This window comes from Perissodus microlepis, chromosome 10, assembly GCF_051167445.1.
Source record: "Perissodus microlepis isolate ML-2025 ecotype Zambia chromosome 10, ASM5116744v1, whole genome shotgun sequence".
NCBI lineage: Eukaryota > Metazoa > Chordata > Actinopteri > Cichliformes > Cichlidae > Perissodus > Perissodus microlepis.
In genome coordinates, this window is record NC_140470.1 from 17,199,393 (window position 1) to 17,221,811 (window position 22,419).

Consider the following 22,419-nt stretch of genomic DNA (forward strand, 5'->3'; position numbering starts at 1 on the left):
TTTCCCCCCAGTGTCCAGAGATCAGCATCAATGTCCACGTGAAGAACCTAGTTATGTTGCCAGTGTCAACCCAACAAAAGGTACTTTACCTTCTTGTATATATTGTGATTTCTGTTTACTTTTATATTTGTTGTTATAGTTGAGTTATGCAGGGCTTTTGTGCAGTCCTAAGAAACATACTGCCTAGAGTGTTTTTCACTTTGTGGAAGAGTTTCTTCCTTTCTTTATTTTTTTTCTGTTAGTGTATGGAACTGAGGTGCTTCGTCAGGAGCTCCTTCAGATGTTGGAGGATGGAGAAGAGGACGCAGCCATGGCTTGTGAGACGTCATCTGAATCAGCTGCTACTCACTGGGCGATCAGAAATATGGTGTCCTTGCAAAAGTGGAAAGAGGCCAGGCCTTGTCTTATAGACAATATGTTAGCTACTCTGGATCCACAGTCACACCGTGTGTGTCAGTGTGGCAAACAAGTAGTTGTGAGGTGTCTGGACTGCCTGCCTCTTCCATTCCTTTGTGCTGACTGTGATATTGCAGTTCACACACGCTTTGTCCTGCACAGCAGAGAAGCAGTAACAGGAGGGTTTTTGCAGCCTTCATCAGAGTTTAGGTACGGTTTTTAAGTCTTATGCATTTCTTGCTATGTACGAGTATGAGTGGGTGCTGTTATTGTATATTTATTGTGTATCAGTTAATTTCCAATTCTTTTTATATATATTGTGTGTTTTAATGTTAGTTCGGCTGTTGCCTGTGCAAAGGCCAGACCATGTGTGTGACTGCCCAACAGGTAACGTTGAGGTTTCACCCGGCGCAATTGTGGCTCTTGTAACCATAAATGGTAAGTTGCCCTTTTGTCACACACTACATACACAATAGATGTGTTTGGAGGTTTTATTGCAAATTGTGCATTGCTATCTTGGTTTGAATTACCCTCGGCCCGCAGTATATGTGGGCACCTGTCAAAGGTCATTTGGATTTACCAGACCGATTTGAAAACAACATGAAAAAAATGAATGCTTTGAGCCATGACTGAATTTATCCTTATCCTTTCTAAAGGCCGTTATAACCTTGCACTGCCAGTGGTGAGCTGCACCAGCTGTGGCCTAATGTGGTCCCCCTCAGTTAAGGACATCCTGGGTAGTGGATATTGGCCTGGCACCTTAAATTTCTGCACCCTGTTTTCAATGGATGTCTTTCAGTCTTTCTATGACATTAAGAAGGCTGCACCAGGGATGTCACTTAAGGCATTTGTCAAAATGCTGGATGAACGAACAGCCCATTTTGGAAGGGTGAGTTTCTAAATTTGCCAAGTTTAAGGAAATTGTGCAAATCAATGTTTATGATGACTGTCCTTGAATATTCTGTTGTATGTCCTCTATGTAAAAGACTGGCCGAATATCAGCTGATGCCTTCAGTAAAAGTTTCTTGGAGTGGAGTGCTGTAAAGGTTGAGGTGGACAGGATGTGCAAGGAGCCATGCTTTAGCTGCCCTGCCTGCACTCCAGACATGCTTGCCGTCTCAGTTGATGGAAACCGCAAGCTTTATCACTTTCAGTCTAATGCAAGGTACATTATGCATTGTGTACATAAGTCAAATATGGATTTGTAGAAAAATGTATTTTAATGTTTCTTTTCAAACAACTGTCACTGTGTTCGTTCAGCACTTCAGAGCAGGGGAACTTTGAAGGTGTCTTCATTGAAAAAGATGAGGAAGTTGCTGAGTTTGTGAAATACATCCAGAGACACACAAATCATGTAAGATACACACATATATTAGTGCTGTTAGCGTTAATCTTGTTAAAATGACGTTAATGCCATAACCATATACACATACGTGTGTGTGTGTGTGTGTATACATATATGGATGGGTGGATATTTATTTTATTTTTCTCTTGGTGTTGTCGTAATACTATTTACTTTACTTTATCTTAATGTGTACTTAATTTTCTCACCATGTGTATTTAAAAAAAACAACAACATGATTTTTATTTTGTGTTATCAGTGCTGTCCTGGGGAGATATGAGGTCTTGTGTGACTCAAGGCTAATTCAGCTAATTGTTATGCATTTGTTTTAAAAAGTTTGTCCCTGATAGGGCTTAATCATGTCATGTCTTTTATGTTAAAATCTTTGAGTGTATAGGTCCCGGGGAATGGGTTGTGCGGATCTTCATCTTGGACTGCAGCAAAGGAGTCGTCCAAAAAGTCCACTGGGAAGTTGGATGAAGAGGGCATGGAAATAGCTGTTTGTCGCCACGGAGTCCTCTTAGCTGCATTGAACATGTTTCGAGGGGAGATCTTTGCTTACCCCCTTTTTCTCCAGAGGAAGTTGGCAGCTAACGTCCCAGGACATATTACGTTCCTTTGCTCCGATGTGGCCTGTAAATATTTCCCCTATTTAACCAAGGTGGCTCAGCAGTGCCCTGAGCTGAGGAACCTCTTGTCAATGCTTCCTTTTCTCTCCGTCATGCATGCAAAGGCTCACACTTGGAAATGCGAGGTATACTGCAGCTTGTAGTTTTGGATTAGTTTGAGACATTTTGTTATAAGGTTGAATGAATTCAGCAGTCATGTATTGTGACCTCCTTTCTATAGATCAAATGGGGAGGTGCGTTTCAGGATGGGGCCGGTTCAACAGTTGGAGAAGAGGTGGAACAAGTAAACAGTTTCCTGTCTAGGGCGGCCATCACAACGAAGTACATGTCTAAAGCAGGTATGTGTCCGTGTCTGAGATTCCACTCAGTCTCCTGCTCATTAATTCTTATTTGTATACTAACTGAAATGCAGGGCGAACAGACATGCTGACCCTCCTGGCTTTGGGGTGGAACAAAAGGAAAGTGGAACAACTGGACCGCACTTTGAGCCAGAGATATCTAAAGGTGATTTTTTTTTTTTTTTTCAAAAACCATTTTAATGTGTGTGGTAATGGGGGAAAACACCAGTACTCTTTTAATGTCAATATGAATGACATTTATTAATGTATTCTTAGATCATAAGGATCCTTAGAGAACAAGTGGAGAGCCTGAATGCGACCAAAAATGAGCTGGGTGTGGATGACGACACACTGCAGCAATGGGTGGCCGATGTGTAGAAATGGGCTGAAGGTGAGTCTCAATATAATGCACTCGTGTATAACAATAGGACCCACCATGGCCTCATTAAAGAACTTAAGGTAGAATTAAGATCTTTCTGACAGTGTCAACAAACAATGAAAAATAAGCCTTGTAAAAGCAGAATTTATGGCAGAGTTGTTGCGTTTCATCAAATTGGATAGAACCTGGGTTGAAATGATGTCGTACTAATTGGTTTTATAAACCTGAACACCAACATACTTGTTATCTCATGATAATGCAGCACATGAAGGCTCCAGATGTCTTATAATGAATGTCATCAAGTCAGTGATTACAGAGTCCACTGTAGTTTGGTGACTGTTACTCATCCTGTATTCTGATTAATATTCCTCTCACTTAGAAAGTAATCAAACTGATGGCAGCCTTGGAGCGTTGCAGGCACGAATAGAGGAGCTTGTCGTCGTCATCAGAGTGCGAACACAAAGTCTTTACAGACAAAATGGTACGTCCCAGTTTCTTTGAAATGGACCGTTTGATACTTAGTTTGTACAGCTTGTACAGCTACTTTGTAAACAGAATAAAATCAGATCCAGGTTTGTTTAAGCTGGATGTGATTTGTTCTAGCAAACAAATTGATGAGTGTAGATTAAAATGTAACTATATACATTATGTGAAGGTGTGAATTTTTTATGATTATTTACAGATGGCAACAAGAGGCGACACAGAATTCGCAAGGTCATCTTAGTTGAGAAGAAACGCTTGGCGGCTGCTGTTGACGACTACAACAAGCTCGCTGAACCAACAAAGCAAATCGTATCCAGTGATGCCCTCATGCTGACCGACATTTGGCCCTGGCAGAGCACAAGTGAACGTAAGCTCTTGATTTCTAAATATCCTTTTTAAACAAGCTCCCAGTATCTGAGCAGTAGTTGAATGTTTTGTTCTTGAATCATAATATGCTACTATGTTTTCCCATCTGATGTTGTTAAACTGTAGCTGCTGCTGACCTCCGGACAAAGAGAAAGGTCTTGGTGATGGCTGTGAGGCGCCTGAGAGAGGAGGAGATGATCCTTTGCAGGGAGATGCGGCATCACTGGACAGTGTTGCGAATGTGATCTGTGGTGTTGGGGACAATCTCCTCAGACTGTAAGCACATCTTTTATTTATTAATTTTTTGATGAATCGATTGAAAATAAGAGCAGATGCTTAAGTCTTACTGGATCTTTTACCTATATCTAGATTGCTAGCTAACACTGCCTTCTCCCTTTAAAAAAAATGTTTAATTACAGGATCCTAATTCCTTGTGTTTATGAGGTGAGGTTTTTTTTGTTTGTTTGTTTTTTTTTACTTATATTTATTTGTTTTGTTCTTTTTACAGCCTCCTTTGTTGGCATGTCGGAGGATGCACAGAAGGGACTCTGTAGCCTGGTTTTTAAAAAAAAAGTGAACTGAAAGCTGAAATGCTCAAAGTAAAGGACGTGTACAAGAGAATCCTCAGCCACCAACCACTCCTGGAAATGGACTCGGAGGAGGAGGAGGACATTCCAGACGATGCCACTGAGAGCGATTTGAGCACTTCTGATGAAGACTGATTGTGTCATCATTGATGTTATGTTTGGTAAAATAAAAAGTTAATCACATCTCTGTTTAATGTGATTTTTCAACAGACATTTTACATTTTGAGAAGAAAAATGGAATTTCCTTGGTGCAGTTGTTTACCCTGAATCATTCTTTCCCATCTAATTTAATGACTAGTGTACATGTTCAGATACGATAACATAATTTAATTTATGGGATGCTTTCTGGGCTGCTCAAATTATCACAAAATTTAAAAGCACCAGGCAGCACACTCACAAGTAAATTTTTTGTTCAGTGTTTTGTCGAAGAAATCAACAAGTACAATTGAGATGTTTGCTGTAGTGGTGTGTTTGTTAAGAAGCATGCCAGCACACTGGTGAACTGACAGTCCCAGAATGCACCCAAGCCAGTGACTCGCCCCAGAGCAAATGAAATTGCTTATCTAGAAAGGCAACCGTCATCAAAGAAGAAGTAAAAGAGTAGGAAACGAATGGTAAGGGAAGGTACTGTGGGGTAGGAAAGAAAGGCCAGAGCTGTGCAAAACGACCTCCAGCAGGCCACAAATGTGCACGTCTGCTCAAACGGTCAGAAACGGACTCCATGAGGGTGTTATGAGGGCCCGACGTCCACAGGTGGGGGTTGTGCTTACAGCCCAACACCATGCCGGATGTTTGGCATTTGCCAGAGAACACAAAGATTGGCAACTTTGCTCCTCACAGATGAAGGCAGGTTCACACTGAGCACTTGTGACAGAGTCTGGAGACGGCGTGGAGAACCTTCTGCTGCCTGCAACATCCTCCAGCATGAGTTTGGCAGTGGGTCAGTTTTGGTGTGGGGTGGCATTTCTTTGGGGAGCTGCACAGCCCTCCATGTGTTCGGCAGAGGTAGCCTGACTGCCATTAGGTACTGAGATGAGATCCTCAGACCCCTTGTGAGACCATATGCTGGTGCGGTTGGCCCCGGGTTCCTCCTAATGCACAACAATCCTAGACCTCATGTGGCTGGAGTGTGTCAGCAGTTCCTGCAAGACGAAAGCATTGATGCTGTGGACTGGCCCGCCCATTCCCCAGACCTGAATCCAATTGAGGACATCTGGGACATCATGTCTCGCTCCATCCACCAACTGCACCACAAAATGTCCAGGAGTGGGCAGATGCTTTAGTCCTGGAGTCTGGGAGGACATCCATCAGGAGAGCATCTGCCACTTCATCAGGAGCATGCCCAGGTGTTGTAGGGAGGTCATACAGGCATATGGAGGCCACACAGACTAGTGAGCCTCATTTTGACATGTTTTAAGGACATTACATAAAACCAGATGAATGATTCTGTATTGCATTGATCAAGGAACCAACCCAATAGGAGCTAAAGGAATCCTCTTGACATTACTTCACTCAGTAAGTTTATGTTATGTTTAATGTGCATTTTCTTCATCAGTTTAGAACATAACATGTTAGCGCTCCCTGGTCCTTTTTGGAGACAGATCCTGAGACAGCAGGCAACTATGGAGAACTCGTGTCAGCTGTGGTAATTAAGGAATACTTTGATTTAATATTGAATTCATGACAACTATCCTCAGGCACATATTCCTGGATATATATAATGACATAAGTAAACTCCCATTTTAGAAACATTGCCTTCTTTGATCTGACTTATTGCCTCAGACTTTGGCTCTGTGTCCCCAAAACTACAGAAAATCCATGACACTGAGTAAGAGGCCTTTATCATGTTATAAGTGAGAGAGTTTGGTGTAACAGTGGCTGAACATGCCAAATCAATCCACAACATACTGCCATTCCCCAGCTGTAACCTGCATATGCATCAAACCAAAATCCAGTATCATAGCCACATGATAGACATACAGATGAGGTTAAAGGGCTGTGTCATTTTGCCAGATAGCTTCATCCCAAAAAAGATAAACATTCTTCAAAAACAAAAGTTTGTGAATATTTCCAGTATTGCCAGGCCTAAACCAACCTGTTAAACTTATCAAATTATTGTCATAGATACGAACCTATTGATTGAAACAGAATAATCCATTGAAGCCTCCATCATCATCCCAGATCACTGTTACTGTTCAGATTATTTTATCTGTTTTCCTCTAGAATGTTTTGAAAATCAGCATTTGATCAACAGACTTTTTAAAAGTTTATTTTGATCCTATTGTTTACGTGTGTAATTGCATTTGTATTGAAATTATGACAGGAAAACCCTTAATCAAATTGTATCTTTGATATCTAATAATAATATTAACAATAATGTTACATATGTAATATGGTAATATGTACACAATAATAATGTGCAAACAAACAAGAAAAATAGCAAAAAATGTCAATTTTTTTCTAATACCCTGTATATATATATATATATTTATATATATATATATAAACCACATATGACCACAACTCCAAATGTGCAATTGTCACTGCATCTAAACATGCCATATTACAAAAAGGTAGAAACATATAATATACAATATGTTCTGAAGCTGGTACTGGTGCAGTTAACTTTGCTTTAGGCTCCCATACACAGTCGGTGTTACTTACTATACGTGCAGTGCAGTATTACTTTAACTTGTAATATGTTATAATAAGCAAGTCACTTCTATATTTATGAGGATGTAGACAATAATGTTGGCTGATATGTAAAACTATGAGATATCGAGTGCAGGGAAGATATTATTGATCGATCAGATTCATGAACGTGTTAGGTACTTAAGCCACAATTAGAGAGTGAAACAGAGACTGACACTGGTTGAAATGTATAGTAAATATTTTATTTTGAACTTTTATGCTGAACTACAAACTGTGAACTGTGCGATCTCTGCGACCTGTGGTGCCTGGTTTACTGTGTGTAAAACTGCGCAGGTTCCCATGTGTCATCCCACACTTTGCCACTGTCAGGAGAAAAACATAACAAACAACAACGACAACCACACACAAAATAGGATAATTTAGGTTGTGACATATGACAATTTTTTAGGATGAAATATCTTCTATATTCATGTCATGCTTTATACACCTTCATTGTAATATAAATCAAGTCAGAGAGTAATAATATATGTAGTAGATGTCAAGCAGGACCACAGCAGCAGCCACGATCCATCGGAACCTGCTGGATGAGAGAGCACAGAAACTCCAGGGAAGAAGTTTAGTTAGTAACATGCATGAACTGCATTACTGAGACATGTATGTTTACAGATGGTGAGGGAGAGGGGGAGAGTTTTCAGTAAAAGGAGACGTGACTGCATCTGCAACCAATACTGAGCCTGCATAACCCTGAAAGAGACAGACAGAGAGAGAGGGGGGGGGACACTAACCCCCAGCAGTCTGGTCCTGTTACAGCATAACTAAGGGCTGAGCTGAACCAGCCCTAACTATAAGCTCTATAAAGAAGTAAAGTCTTATGCCTACTCTTAAAAGTGTTGACCATGTCCACCTCCAAAACTCATAATGGACTTTGGAGGTGGACAGCTATCAAGCTCCTCACAGAAGAGGAGCTCGATAGCTAAAAGCTCCCAATTTACTTTAGTCCAAATACATGAATTCAAATTGAGGTGATAACTATTTATCAACAATATGAATGTCTGTTCCCGTCCAACAAAGTTGTTACTACATACCATGTTGAGCAAGGCTTCCACTTGACTTTAACTTCTTCTTTTTCCTGAAAAACATGATATAAACAAACAATTAATTAAGAAAGACATGCAAGTTGCATACAAAAAGGAGCTTATAAACATTTGTGTACTATTGAATGGCTCAATATATTATACAATTAGTTTACAAAAACATAAGAACCACTACAATGCTTGTACTGCCAGCATCGAGTGCATGTCAGCAAAGCAACACTGCTTACATTGTGGCTCACAAGCAAAACTAACTGAAGCAGATGTTACTGAATGGGAAGGAGCACCTCCACATCAATCACTCCTTCTGAGCATGATGTCAGGAGGACTTTAAAGAACGTAAACATCAGGAAGGCAGCACGACCAGGTCGTATCAGGTGGTATGTTCTTATTTAATGTCCTGTTTGGAGCGAAATACAGACTCAGTGGCTGAATTAGTGTAGATTCATCAAATACAAAAGCTTATGGATAGTCAGTCAGGCACAGCTCAAATCCGGGAAGTCCAAAGACGCAAACAAATCTGCACAACAGCAGGCTAAATTACTTACATTTACAACTCTCCTGTCTACTATCTCTTCATATTTGAAAATCTTCTGTGTTCGGTGTTTTCGGCATTCTGAAAAATAACAAATGAAATATTTACATGAGGTCTGTAAAACTGGAGAAAATGCAAAAATTAAGAAAAAGAAATCTTAACAAACTTAACGAACCTGTCATGTGTTTCGTACATTTACAGTACCATAACATCTAACCTTTCCTTGTCCTTTTTTTGTTTGGGACATCCGAGGTGTACACCGTAGAAATTGAGGGAGATGCAGGATGTGGAGATGGAGAGGAGGATGCAGGAGGAAGCAGAGATGGAGAGGAGGATGCAGGAGGAAGCAGAGATGAAGAGGAGGATGCAGGAGAAAGCAGAGATGAAGAGGAGGATGCAGGAGGAAGCAGAGATGGAGAGGAGGATGCAGGAGGAAGCAGAGACGGAGAGGATGATGCAGGAGGAAGCAGAAATGAAGAGGAGGATGCAGGAGGAAGCAGAGATGGAGAGGAGGATGCAGGAGGAAGCAGAGATGAAGAGGAGGATGCAGGAGGAAGCAGAGACGGAGAGGAGGATGCAGGAGGAAGCAGAGATGAAGAGGAGGATGCAGGAGGAAGCAGAGACGGAGAGGAGGATGCAGGCGGAAGCAGAGACGAAGAGGAGGATGCAGGAGAAAGCAGAGATGAAGAGGAGGATGCAGGAGGAAGCAGAGACGGAGAGGAGGATGCAGGAGGAAGCAGAGATGGAGAGGAGGATGCAGGAGGAAGCAGAGACGGAGAAGAGGATGCAGGAGGAAGCAGAGATGAAGAGGAGGATGCAGGAGGCTGACAGAGGGAAGATGTTGGTACAGGCTCTAAATAAAGAATAAATTCCTCGTTTAGAGCCTCTGGGTCTGGGACTGGTCCAGCATCGACACTGTCAGAAGAGGATGGTCCAGCTGCTGGTATAGAACTTTTAGCAGGAGGTGAAGCTTGTAATTCTGCAAAATTTTAAATATTCAATATTCATTAAAATGGGTTGAAAAAATGTACAGTACACATAAACACATAATAAGTAGTGATTTGCATGTTTTCAGTTAAGTTTTTACTAAAGTTACAACTTGTAAATATTGGCATCAAATATGTCATCTCACACACTCACTGACCCAAATCATTCAGTACAAGTGCCCTCTAGGGTAGTGTGACATCTGTAGTGCTTTTCTACATTGTACATTAATAAATTAATGAGTGTGACTATAAATCCAGATAGCTAATGACTTTTTTCCTCTGATGACACTACTTTCCTGACTTTGTAGTGCATAACATTTGACACTTCAAGCTAGTACTGTGACTTAGGAGTTTTGTACAATGGTGATGCTAACTACCTCAGGGAGGTAATCAGGTAACCTCTTAAGAAGTATATAAGTTATTTAAGAATCTTGGTGTTCATATTGGTAACATTATAACATTTGTTATACTAGAAAGTCTCGAAGAGAATTATCAGGTCTGGTTTTCGTGAAGATTTTTAAAATTACATTTGTATATACATGAGTGTGAAAGACCATACTATACACACACACACATACAAAATTGTTCAGGTGGGTAACACCAGAGGTTCAGTATGGCTAGCTTTGGTGATGTGAACGCCACATGGGGAGGTAATAAGGCATATATAACACTATTTTCATGTTAGCAACAGGACATGTAGGGCAGCTGTCACCTCACAGCAAGAAGGTTACTGGTCTGAACCTTGGCTGAATAATAGAATAGAATAGAACAGAACAGAATAGAGCAGAGTAGAATAGAATAGAATAGCTGGTGACTGTTAACTATCCTCATCCTCACCATCTTGTTTGTCTCTGTGTACCCCGTGGTGATCTGCCTTCTTATCTAGGGTGTACCATGAGTATCACCCAAAGACAGCTAGGATAGGCTACCTGATAAGGACACTTGGTTACAGATAATGGACAAAGCATATCTTACTTCTCAGAAGGTGTTCATAAAGCTTCCTCATCTTCATGAGGATGTCACGTGCAGCACCTTCCGCTGGTTCGATCTGAGTGATCACGTCCCCTACTATACGGCCCTTACGGTCAAACTGTCCAAGAAACAGAATTGGCTGGTAGCCCAGGGCATGTAGTTTTGAAACCTGCAAGAACAACAAAGAAAAACATGCAGCCAGTCTTTCATGTAAGCAAATTGATGTATAACAAACCTTTAAGTTTCACATCTTTGTTGTTTTATTGTTGTAGATAGTTAAAAAGTATTTATGGTGACCAAACCTGTAAATGTATGATAAAATCCATCTTGAAATGTTTTGTCTCTCAGTTAATAGCCGATTAAATTAAAAATCAGAAGTAGCTTAAATAAAAATAGTTTTTAACAAGTTTTTTCTAGTTTGATGCCTTTAGTGTGATGATGTTATTCTGATGTGATTAACTTTTTTATTTATGCTCTTTTATAAATTAATATTTTATGTGTATATACATGTCTTGTTAGTTTCTTACTTCATGATATACAAGAAAACATTGACAACTGTGATTAATAAAGAATTGTCTAGCAGACCAACCACTTATTAGATCAGAACTTTTAAACTTACTGACAACTGGGCTGAATTAACCACCCTGCTCGCATTTCTGTTGTTTTTAACAGAGGCAGCCCAGTTACTGTTTTTAAACTGTTCTTGTTTTTTTTTCAATCCCTCCTTTACGTTCAGGCTGCCCAGGCATCCACTGCATGTCTTCCTGTTGCAGGTGTTTGGAGCCTGACAGGAAGGGCATGGTTTGGTTTTTGGCTTTGTCATTTCTGCAAATGAAAATAGAACATGTAAGGATTATTTCAGGTCTGTTTTGGTTAAATGATTACAAAAATAATTTATGACCAAAGAAATAACTTATATTACGAGGCAGTATTACACCATATTTAGAAAAAAATCAATTACGAGATTAAAGTCGTTAATATTGAGTTAATTACGTGAATAGGGTTAAAAAAAACTGAATTGATTACAGAAAAGATACATTGCTAAAATAGAGCAGTACTAACATTAGCTGGGTGGCCAAGCAAGTGTCTTACACATGAGAATACATCACCAAAAAAAAATTAAATAAACTTTTGCAGAAGTAGTTCTCTTGGTACACAGACTGCTCTGTGAAAACATTTTAAGTTTAATATCAGTTTAACATGCAAATTACCCACAGTTTATCACAACTTACTTAGCTAGGATCTGCCTCGTGTCGAGTCGAAAAATTCGCTGCAGGACCTGAGTTGAAAGATACATTTACTACGACTCCCAAGATGCATTGCAGTAAAAACCATCCAATCGCCTTGCTTAAGATCTGTTGACATGTCGCTAAAGGCGCGCTGTAGATAAATATTGCAATTTGTAAAAAATAAAAGAAAAAAATAAAATTTGCAATTTGTAATTACATAATTAAACACTGGGCCAGTTTATTTTCGTATTGTCGCTGGTTATTATTTTAGAGTAAATAAAGGAATAACGGGTAGCACCAAGCTGTTGTTATCTTCATTTCCATAGCAACGGCGGTTGAGGATTATGGGTAGTGTGCAGTTACGGGATTAGTGCGCCGTCTGCATAAATTGGTCTGATTGGTTGGAGCCGAAACTAACAGGAGTGGTGGATGAATCTATAAATGTGTTTTACGTGTGAAATGAAAATAATAAACCTAACAAAGGATTATGTATGTTAAATCTGCACTTTCAGCTCGTGAATCACTTTGGAAAACACTGTGTGATGGCCACAACATGAAGCGATTTTATTGTTGAATTATCAGTGATACTTTAATGTGTTTTTGTTGAGAAATGCTAACGATGTCATTAAAAGAAAGCATTAAATTAGGGTGAAAAACCGTTCGCAGAGAGGGTCCCCGGTTCTCCAGTTAGATTGTGCTTCACAGCGTCATGTTTCGCTGTGATGGGGTTATTATTGGAGTAAATGGACGGCTGGAGCCTCTGCTCGAAGCGTCTCTGATCGCCGCAAGCGGGTTCATATTGGAATGAATTGACAACCCACAGCGTCGCATAAAAACGTGGAAGGGTACCTTTAGCGTCAGCATGAGAAGTTAAGGGACGTGACAAATCGTCAGTATTTTACGTGTCGGGGGTGAGAACGGGTTGTCTTAGCAGTAGGATTTACATGAAAAGAGAAACAAATTAAGTTTGAGTGAAAATGTACATTTTTTGCACTCTCTGGTCGACTGACTCAGTGAATCAAATGACTCAACAAACACGATTCACTTTGGTGAGTGACTCATTAAAACTCGATTCAGTAAAAAGAATTAAATTTACCATCACTAGCCCTTTGTTTGGCCTGCTAAAATGGCGCCCCGGCGGCCACGCCCCCTGCCGTGACATCATGTTCCAAAGCCCCATAGAATAGACAATAGAACCAAATTTAAAAAAAAAGAAAAAAAAAGAATGTTGTTGTTACATTATGTTATGACATCATCATGATGTCATAACATGCCTTTGATCTGTGAATCCTTAAATCCGGGTAAGAAGCCCAAACTGTCATGCAGTTTACTTGTAACACTTGAGATTGCAGCATTCAAAGGTCCGCCTGAGAAAAATTTTAAAATAGTTGAATCTTTAAGACAGTCACTTCATCAACACTCTGACATGTCTCAGAGTAAAGACAGCAAAAGCCAACAAGCTTACGCTGGCTTTACTACAATGGACGACCAAAATCCAGAGCCAAACTCTGATGAAAGACATTTCCAGCTTCCACTCAAGAGGAAGCGAGGCCCGAATTCTGTTGCACAGAATTGCAGAAGTGACGACAGCTGCTCTCCACCAAGGAAAAAAAGACGTATTTGTGAAGAAAAGAAAAGAAAATACAGTCAGATTTCCAAAGGCAGCAAAAACAACTCTGAGAGCTACTCTCCAGAGAGAAAGAGGATGAGAGTAGACACTGAGAAAAAAGAAACAGCAGTGACTCGGACCATCCAAAAAAGTTCTTCTTCAAGGACTATCCAACTCCAAGTTCAGAAAAAGAACAATATGAACTTGAGTAATACCAAAAACTCTCAAAACACACCAAAAGACAACAAGAGACCAGGACAAGCACCAGTGACACAGAACATCCCAAAAAGTTCTTTGTCAAGGTCTATCCAGGACCAAGTTGAGAAAATGGATGTTACGACCTCAAGTGATACCAAAACCTCTGATAACACTCCAAAATACAACAAGAGGCCAGGACAAGCACCAGTGACACAGAACATCCAAAAAAGTTCTTTGTCAAGGTCTATCCAGGACCAAGTTGAGAAAATGGATGTTACGACCTCGAGTGATACCAAAACCTCTGATAACACTCCAAAATACAACAAGAGGCCAGGACAAGCACCAGTGACACAGAACATCCAAAAAAGTTCTTTGTCAAGGTCTATCCAGGACCAAGTTGAGAAAATGGATGTTACGACCTCAAGTGATACCAAAACCTCTGATAACACTCCAAAATACAACAAGAGGCCAGGACAAGCACCAGTGACACAGAACATCCAAAAAAGTTCTTTGTCAAGGTCTATCCAGGACCGAGTTGAGAAAATGGATGTTACGACCTCGAGTGATACCAAAACCTCTGATAACACTCCAAAATACAACAAGAGGCCAGGACAAGCACCAGTGACACAGAACATCCAAAAAAGTTCTTTGTCAAGGTCTATCCAGGACCGAGTTGAGAAAATGGATGTTACGACCTCGAGTGATACCAAAACCTCTGATAACACTCCAAAATACAACAAGAGGCCAGGACAAGCACCAGTGACACAGAACATCCAAAAAAGTTCTTTGTCAAGGTCTATCCAGGACCAAGTTGAGAAAATGGATGTTACGACCTCGAGTGATACCAAAACCTTCGAAAACACTCCAAAATACAACAAGAGGCCAGGACAAGCACCAGTGACACAGAGCAGCCAAAAAAGTTGGACGCCAAGCACTATCCGACTCCTAGTTAAGAAAATGAACAATCTGACCTTGAGTGAAACCTCTGAAAACACACCAAACGCACCAAAAGACAACAAGAGGCCAGAACCAGCAGCAGGGACACAGAGCAGCCAAAAAAGTTGTTCGCCAAGCACTATCCGACTGCTAGTTCAGAAAATGAACAATATGACCTTGAGTGAAACCTCTGAAAACACACCAAACACACCAAAAGACAACAAGAGGATAAAATAATAAGCAAGAAAAAGAGGAGGCCAGTACTACCAAACCAGAAAATCCAGAGGCCTGAGATGACAACATGCAGAGAGAAAAGCCAAAAAAGAAAAAGAAGCGCAACTGGTTTCTGAGACTGTTCACTTAAGCCACTTCAACTCTGTCTCCTATAAAATCAAAGTTATATACAACTAAATATTAACAGTTACTTCAACTCCCTAAACATAAATTTTAAAGCATATTTGCTTTAATATTTAGTTGTGTATACATTTGTCATCGGCTCCACCCCTCCCAACCGGTCGCGGCAGATGGCCGCCCCTCCCTGAGCCTGGTTCTGCCGGAGGTTTCTACCTTTTTAAAGGTAGTTTTTCCTCCCCACTGTCGCCAAGTGCTTGCTCATAGGGGATTGTTGGGTTTTTTCTTTAATTCAGTTCAGTTCAATTCATTTGTATGTAAATACTGTTGAATTGAATTGAACTGAATTAAAGAAGATTTATAGGAGACAAAGTAAGTCACAGAGTGAACCAGGGTATTATAACATCTTACCCATGAAAATAAAAAATTGCATTAACCAAAACATCTGTTGTCTGAACCTGTAATTTTGTCTCATTTAAAACATGTAAAAATGTCAAATTAGAACAATCTAACAGCAGAAATAAAAATGTTTACATGCTGCTTGAAAACATTGTTCTGTGAATGATATCTACTGTATCTGTGCTGTTGATGCCTTTTGAAAGCATTCCTAATAGCATCTATCAAGTAATATGCCTTGCTCAATGGTTCATGGAAGTATTAACAGTTTTGGTAACTGACTTTGTAAATTGAAATTCTACAGCCTTACACTAGTAAACGCTTGTGCTACACACGGAAGACAGGTATAGTCAGCTCAGTATCCAGTGGGAAGTTTTCTCTTTGGCATCCACAGATGCAACAGCTCATAACTAAATGGTGCAAACAGAGGTGAATCCACCTAAGCAGCACTTGTACGATTGCCCCCCAGCTCCAACTCCCGGTAAACTGAAGACAGATTCAACCATCTGTGTGTTGAAAAATATTAATGAGTCCACACCGCATTTTCTTCTTAGTAATAGCCATGTAACAATAGAAATATAGAAACAGTAATTAATCAGATTACTAGTTACTGAAAAAAGTAACGGCCGTTATTCCCATCACTGATAATGACACGATTATTTGCATTTCCACTACTTATAAACTAGTGTCAGTATTTAATGATCAATGTCCACAAATAAGAATTGGAAATAAATGGCACTGGATAAGCACAAATCTGACTGAGAACTTAAACTTCACCTTAATTTTTCTGTCTGTCCTGCTCACATCTCCAATGTTTGTACACGTTGTCATTAGCGTGTCTTCACTCAGCCACTCCACATCGGCCACACCGCTTTACTAACTAAAACACTGGTGTCGGCACATAAGGACGCCGTCATAACCCGTCAACGACACTGATTAGCGTTTATATGAATGTGAGTGGCATCGTTGGCTGGAGCAGCCAGTTACCGGTCACTCACTGACTCACACTCCAAAACAGCACAGAATCAATTGTTATGTATTTATTTTAATTCCAGGTTTGATTTTTTCTGTTTTGTTTTGGGGGGTTTTGTGCGCAGTGCAGATTTTGTGCGCAGTGCAGATTTTGTGTGCGCGGAGACCGTGTCAGCAGTGTGCAGTTTAGAGGGAAAAGTGCAGACAGATGCTTTATCCTTAACACTTTTTATTAGCCAGCTGTAATAAAGATCCGGTACATGGTAGGTGGCTATAATTGCAGGCAGATAGAAGCAAAGTGATGAATATTGTTTTGGGACATTTAATTAATTAATTCTTAATGTTTGAAAGACCACAGATAATGAATTAAAAGGAAAACTGTTGCAGGTTATGGATGCGAGTGGAAGTGGTCCTCTGTGACATGACCACTGGGACAGAAGACTGGGCAGCTGAGCACTCCTCTGAAGCAGTACAAAGTACAGAACTAACTGAACCTCCATCCGCTATATAAATGTGATATTAAAATAATATTAATACAAGAAATACAAACTTCTAATTCTAATGATTTCACAAAGCTCAAATAGCTCCATGTGCTTGCTGATTATATTGTAGATGGATGACTTTCCTTACACACTTGGAAAAATGAGACATTAAATTTAAATGAGATGTCTGTTCCCCCTGATGTAACCCAGCTCTGAAATAATTTGTCAAACAAAACAACAACAAAAAAAACGCGTTAGCTTGTGTAAATCTGAACACATCTTCTTCAAGAGTGCAGTGCAGTGTACAACAACAACAACAAATCATCAATCTGTCGATCCACTCGACATCTATCAATTAAAAAAAAAAATAAAGTAAGCTTTAAATTTCCAGTTGAACAGATCCCACCGGGCAGTCCTTTTCTTTTAAAAATAGTCCCTCCTCTTCTTCTCCTGTCCTGTGTTTCCTACATCCTTCTCCATCTCTGAGTGATGTTATCTCATAGTCTTTTCTCTCCCTCGGTAATACTACAAATGTACATTTAGCTAGCTGGCACACTGTGTGACCGTAACTGCACAGAAGCAGTCTGTTTGCTGATATTTGTTGGAGTGTTTAGAAGGTTACATGTGTATTACTGTTAAAGTATACAATCAAGAGAGGGTTTCACTTGTTTGTTTTTGGAACTTTGTTTAAAGTTGTAACTTTCACTGGTGTGATATCTCACCACTAGATGTCAGTAGAGTACAGACTGCAGTCAGCTGAGTTCTGTTGTCTTACCCCCTCTAAAGTGCATAATCCTAGCAATGGTGGCTGCAGGAGGACGAAAAACTGTGACTGGTTGATCCATATGGAGTGCAGGCTGTCAGTCTGCTCTTTACCTGAGCTCTGAATAGAGCTTTGTTAGTTACTGAAGGCCATTTCTGTCGAATGACAGCGATACTGAGCTGAGTTGCTGAGTTTGTCCTGAACTTCTTTTGTTGGTAAGTGCTGCTGTTTTTGTCACTGTAAGCCTCTGTTAGCTGGTGTTAGTAAAACTTTCATTGTTGGACGCTTAGAGAATAAATCCTCAAATGATGTGCGGGTATCACACTGTTTACCAGAGGGAAAGTGTGATTTTCTTAGGAGACTCAGTGATAATATTAGCTGGCAAAATGTTAGCTTATAACCAGCTGGTGTTGTTGTTATTAAGCCAGGTCGTTGTCAGCTGTCTGGAGGGTCACATGTCTAATCTTCTGACAATAAATAACTGCGAAAATGTCTGGAATCGTTAATAAAGACATTTGGGACAGTTGTTAAATTGTATAACTCTCTCAATGCTCTCTACCTGACCACCTAAAATTGAGCCTTCTGATAATATGATGTAACTGAGATTCATTATGGTCAGCAGAATTTCTTTTTATTGCTGAATGTTGGAGGCACTGCCTTTCAAAGCAGAGACGTCGCCCTGATAGGATGATCGCTCTGCTGCAAGGCTGACTCAGAGAGCAAGTTTAGAATAACCAGTTAACCTAACACATATGTCTGTGGATGTGAAAGGAAACCAGAGCACTGAGAGAAAACCTACATAAAGAAAAGGGAACAGATGGGCTGTGGATCTTTGTGCCCTTTACCACCATGCCAAGTACCAAATAATCATATAGCCCACTGTAGAGTAGCCAAATGTGGTAAAAGATATAAATTATTTTTCATGTATTAGTATTAGTAATGTTGAAAGACACATGTATATTTAACAGGCTGTATCACCTTTTTTTTTTTTTTTTAATAAAATTCAGATTTGTTTTGCAGCTCTATATAGATTCTTTTTGGCCACTAAAATGCTCAAAAATGATATTTTGGGAGCACAGGTTGCTCACCCCAGAAGTGGAATAGCTACTTCTGAGGAAAAACGTTCTGATTTGGCTTTCATGAAGACCAGAAAACAAAGAAACCCGAGTCTGACTACATGATTGTCCAACAATCATAATATTCTGGTTGTAAGGAAATGTACTCAAAGGAGAGTTCATGTATAAACCAAGAAGAATAGTGAAAAATATCTGATTTCAAATAGTGGGTTAATCAATGGAAGAAAAAAATGTAAAAAAAAAAAGGCACAGAAACAACTTGTTAAAATTGTGTGTGTGTGTGTGTGTGTGTGTGTGTGTGTGTGTGTGTGTGTGTGTGTGTGTGTGTTTGTATAAGCAACTGTTGTGCTATGAGGTACTCTGACGTCACCACTCGGTAGCATATTGCCTTTAGCGTGTTGACTAAAACCACAATATGGGCAGATAAAACAAGGAGTCATTCTGACCTTCATCTACAGGTGGATGATCTAAGATCATTTAATCACATAAAATAAAACTCAGTGAATTGTAAACGGATGTAAATAAAAGCTTGAATATGCATTTAACTTATAATGTGACCACTGTTTGTTTTTAACAATCGAATGCTCTCTGCTCTCTCGTCTTCAGCTTGTTCAGAATGCTGCAGCCCGACTCTTGACAGGCACTCGTAAACGTGACCATATTTCCCCAGTCTTGGCTCGTTTACACTGGTTTCCAGTATGTTCTAGAATTGATTTTAAGATTTTATTGCTTGTTTGTAAGTCTCTAAATGGATTAGCTGCCTCATAGCTCTCTGATCTTTTAACTAAAAACACTGCAAATAGAACTTTTCAGTCAGCTGTTACATTGCTTCTGATTGTTCCTAAAGCACAGAGGAGACCAAGCGTTTGCCTGACCCTTTGGAACAGTCTGCCTCTTCAAAGTAGGACGTCTCCACCACTTTAAATCCCGTCTGAAAGCACATTTCTACTCCCTAGCTTTTAATTGTGACTGAGTTTTTGTTTTGTTCTCTTTAGGTGTGTTTGTTTTACTTTTTGCTTTGTATAGCACTTTGGTCAACCTCTGTTGTTTTTAAATGTGCTTATAAATAAACTGATTGATTGATTGATTGATTGCTTGAATACTATAAAGTGTGTGAATGGGGGAAAAATACATTTTGGTTGTGTTGTTATGGGTGTTCTTCAGTTTATTTCATACAAAGGATGAATAATGAAGAAAAATATTCTCGATGTTTGCATTTTTATTGTTAAAAACATCTCAAGATGGTGCTCAGGCACATTTCCATAACAGATGGTGTAAGATCTTCATGCAGTACTGGTGAGACGATCGGTGGGACAGAAGGTTAGGCAAGTGGACACTCCTCTGTAGAAGGAAAAATGGAAAGTGTAAGGTGATCAGTGCACAACATCACTGTATTCCAAGCTGTTTTTATATAGAACTTCACCACCAATGTAAAAGTACCGCTTTTAGGAAGAAGGACAGTATTTTCAGGAAGGATGCCGGTCTGCAAGCAGAACTGCCTGAACTTCTCCTGCACCTCATCGCTGAGGTCCAAACTACGTCCTGTGAAACCACGTGATGTAAATCTGCTGCAGTGGGTGTAACTTTGCTAAACGGTTTACTGAACACAGCTAAATGCAACTTTACCAAATAGTCTGTTAATGACAAAGGTTTCATTCCCTGTGGTGTTGAAGGAATAGGTCAGGGCGTACTCATCATACTTCACATCAACTATAAGCATGTCACTCACATACCCCCAGTCTGACAAAAAGGAAAAAAGCAGAAGAGAATATGTGAAAAAACAGTACTGGATGATGATGATGGAAAATTATTCGTTTCCTCTCTTTGTGGGCGTACTCACGCCGACTCTTGTATGTGAATTTTCCAGGCACCTCGGTCTTGTTGGCTAAATTCTCCATTTTCTGACATGTATCATTACTGTCGCAAAGACATCACATTAATCTCCAGTGTAAATATTTTAATGCTATTCAAATGATATTTGCTCTGTCTGTCCTCTCGCACTCACGTAAGACTGAAGAACGACAACTCAAGACCTCCATCTTCAGTTGGCGTAATGATGGCCGTGCCGGTCTTCATATTGGCTTTGCGACTGACAAACCACTGGCCATTAGAGCAAATTCCAGTCCGGTACCACTTACCTGCCATCTGTGGACACACAAATGGAAAGCATTGAGAATTAGACAGAAGCACAAGAGCTGTTTGTTGTAACACAGAATATGTATTATCACACAAAATTCAGCGTGAAACATAACCACATAACATAAATGGTGAAGTCATTATAAAAGTAAATTGTGCAAAGGTTAGCCTCCCGTGTAGACTGCTAAACTGTCTTGGGGGGGGGGGGGGGGGGGTCCCTGCTTATCCCTGTTAGATAACCTCCAGTACCCCCTTTCCATGGCCCTAAGATAGAGACATGGTTATGAAAATAGATGGGTGGTAAAATAAAAATGATTATCAATGATTCTTACCGCCTGTAAATCAAAGTCTGCCTGAGGTAGGATTTCAGAGGAAGAAACCATGAGGGAGCACAGTACCACTCCCAGAAGGGTGCGAAGTGAAGCCATAGCTGCTGATAAGTGGAGAAATGATGATGGAGGAGATCGCAAATGAAGATCTGGAAGTTGCTGCCTGGTGACTCTTTATATAGAAGAGTGAGATTATCTCCCCACCAACAGCTGCACTTATACAAACCCCAGGTTCTGTGACGGCTTTGAACGTGTGACATTTTATGCAAACACTTGGTCAGTTTCATAACCACAAAGTTTATTCCTGCAGGGGCAGAATTGTATCCACTGTGTCCCTTGAACTTTTCCACATTTTGTCACATTACAGCCACAAACATGAATCAATTTTATTGGAATTCCACGTGAAAGACCAATACAAAGTGGTGTACACGTGAGAAGTGGAACGAAAATCATACATGATTTCAAACATTTTTTACAAATAAATAATTGAAAAGTGGGGTGTGCGTAATTATTCAGCCCCCTTTGGTCTGAGTGCAGTCAGTTGCCCATAGACATTGCCTGATGAGTGCTAATGACTTAATAGAGTGCACCTGTGTGTAATCTAATGTCAGTACAAATACAGCTGCTCTGTGACGGCCTCAGAGGTTGTCCAAGAGAATATTGGGAGCAACAACACCATGAAGTCCAAAGAACACACCAGACAGGTCAGGGATAAACTTATTGAGAAATTTAAAGCAGGCTTAGGCTACAAAAGAATTTCCCAAGCCTTGAACATCCCACGGAGCACTGTTCAAGCGATCATTCAGAAATGGAAGGAGTATGGCACAACTGTAAACCTACCAAGACAAGGCCGTCCAGCTAAACTCACAGGCCGAACAAGGAGAGCGCTGATCAGAAATGCAGCCAAGAGGCCCATGGTGACTCTGGACGAGCTGCAGAGATCTACAGCTCAGGTGGGGGAATCTGTCCAAAGGACAACTATTAGTTGTGCACTGCACAAAGTTGGCCTTTGTAGAAGAGTGGCAAGAAGAAAGCCATTGTTAACAGAAAACCACAAGAAGTCCCGTTTGCAGTTTGCCACAAGCCATGTGGGGGACACAGCAAACATGTGGAAGAAGGTGCTCTGGTCAGATGAGACCAAAATGGAACTTTTTGGCCAAAATGCAAAACGCTATGTGTGGTGGAA

General features: G+C 40.2%; 3 protein-coding genes across 5 annotated transcripts; 1 reads left to right on the forward strand and 2 right to left on the reverse strand.

Annotated features, from left to right (window-relative positions):
- Positions 1-591: 591 nt before the first annotated feature.
- LOC146379174 (uncharacterized) lies at positions 592-4,703 on the forward strand. Of its 3 annotated transcripts, none has more exons than XM_084942538.1 (11): positions 592-834; positions 1,053-1,285; positions 1,383-1,561; positions 1,657-1,750; positions 2,136-2,492; positions 2,588-2,705; positions 2,780-2,871; positions 2,982-3,096; positions 3,767-3,934; positions 4,060-4,209; positions 4,442-4,703. In XM_084942538.1, the coding sequence occupies exons 1-8, from the start codon at positions 639-641 to the stop codon at positions 3,081-3,083; spliced, it is 1,371 nt and encodes a 456-aa protein (XP_084798664.1). In that variant the 5' UTR covers positions 592-638; the 3' UTR covers positions 3,084-3,096; positions 3,767-3,934; positions 4,060-4,209; positions 4,442-4,703. The 3 variants fall into 3 exon arrangements, with proteins under 3 accessions (XP_084798664.1, XP_084798665.1, XP_084798666.1); XM_084942539.1 differs by having other exon boundaries at positions 3,767-3,928; XM_084942540.1 differs by having other exon boundaries at positions 787-1,285.
- Positions 4,704-7,392: 2,689 nt separating this feature from the next.
- On the reverse strand, positions 7,393-12,171 carry LOC146379175 (uncharacterized). Its single transcript, XM_084942545.1, has 8 exons — positions 11,989-12,171; positions 11,376-11,581; positions 10,760-10,925; positions 9,274-9,777; positions 9,016-9,123; positions 8,812-8,879; positions 8,258-8,301; positions 7,393-7,534 (listed from the first exon to the last, which is right to left on the reverse strand). The coding sequence occupies exons 2-8, from the start codon at positions 11,577-11,579 to the stop codon at positions 7,483-7,485; spliced, it is 1,146 nt and encodes a 381-aa protein (XP_084798671.1). The 5' UTR covers positions 11,580-11,581; positions 11,989-12,171; the 3' UTR covers positions 7,393-7,482.
- A 7,798-nt stretch (positions 12,172-19,969) lies between these two features.
- On the reverse strand, positions 19,970-21,447 carry LOC146379176 (lipocalin-like). Its single transcript, XM_084941274.1, has 5 exons — positions 21,237-21,447; positions 20,774-20,913; positions 20,609-20,685; positions 20,395-20,508; positions 19,970-20,310 (listed from the first exon to the last, which is right to left on the reverse strand). The coding sequence occupies exons 1-5, from the start codon at positions 21,330-21,332 to the stop codon at positions 20,090-20,092; spliced, it is 648 nt and encodes a 215-aa protein (XP_084797400.1). The 5' UTR covers positions 21,333-21,447; the 3' UTR covers positions 19,970-20,089.
- Positions 21,448-22,419: the final 972 nt, after the last annotated feature.

Excerpts from the sequence above, each read along its gene's own strand:
- LOC146379176 (XM_084941274.1), bottom strand. The coding sequence starts at position 21,332 with ATGGCTTCACTTCGCACCCTTCTGGGAGTGGTACTGTGCTCCCTCATG. Across the intron at positions 20,686-20,773 it reads TTGTCGTTCTTCAGTCTTAC|TAATGATACATGTCAGAAAA; the intron begins GTGAGTGCGAGA and ends TCTTTGCGACAG. Across the intron at positions 20,509-20,608 it reads ATTCACATACAAGAGTCGGC|ACTGGGGGTATGTGAGTGAC; the intron begins GTGAGTACGCCC and ends CCTTTTTGTCAG.
- LOC146379175 (XM_084942545.1), bottom strand. The coding sequence starts at position 11,579 with ATGACAAAGCCAAAAACCAAACCATGCCCTTCCTGTCAGGCTCCAAAC. Across the intron at positions 8,880-9,015 it reads CAAAAAAAGGACAAGGAAAG|AATGCCGAAAACACCGAACA; the intron begins GTTAGATGTTAT and ends GTTATTTTTCAG. Across the intron at positions 8,302-8,811 it reads TAGACAGGAGAGTTGTAAAT|GAAAAAGAAGAAGTTAAAGT; the intron begins GTAAGTAATTTA and ends CATGTTTTTCAG.
- LOC146379174 (XM_084942538.1), top strand. The coding sequence starts at position 639 with ATGTACGAGTATGAGTGGGTGCTGTTATTGTATATTTATTGTGTATCA. Across the intron at positions 835-1,052 it reads GGCTCTTGTAACCATAAATG|GCCGTTATAACCTTGCACTG; the intron begins GTAAGTTGCCCT and ends TCCTTTCTAAAG. Across the intron at positions 1,286-1,382 it reads GAACAGCCCATTTTGGAAGG|ACTGGCCGAATATCAGCTGA; the intron begins GTGAGTTTCTAA and ends TCTATGTAAAAG.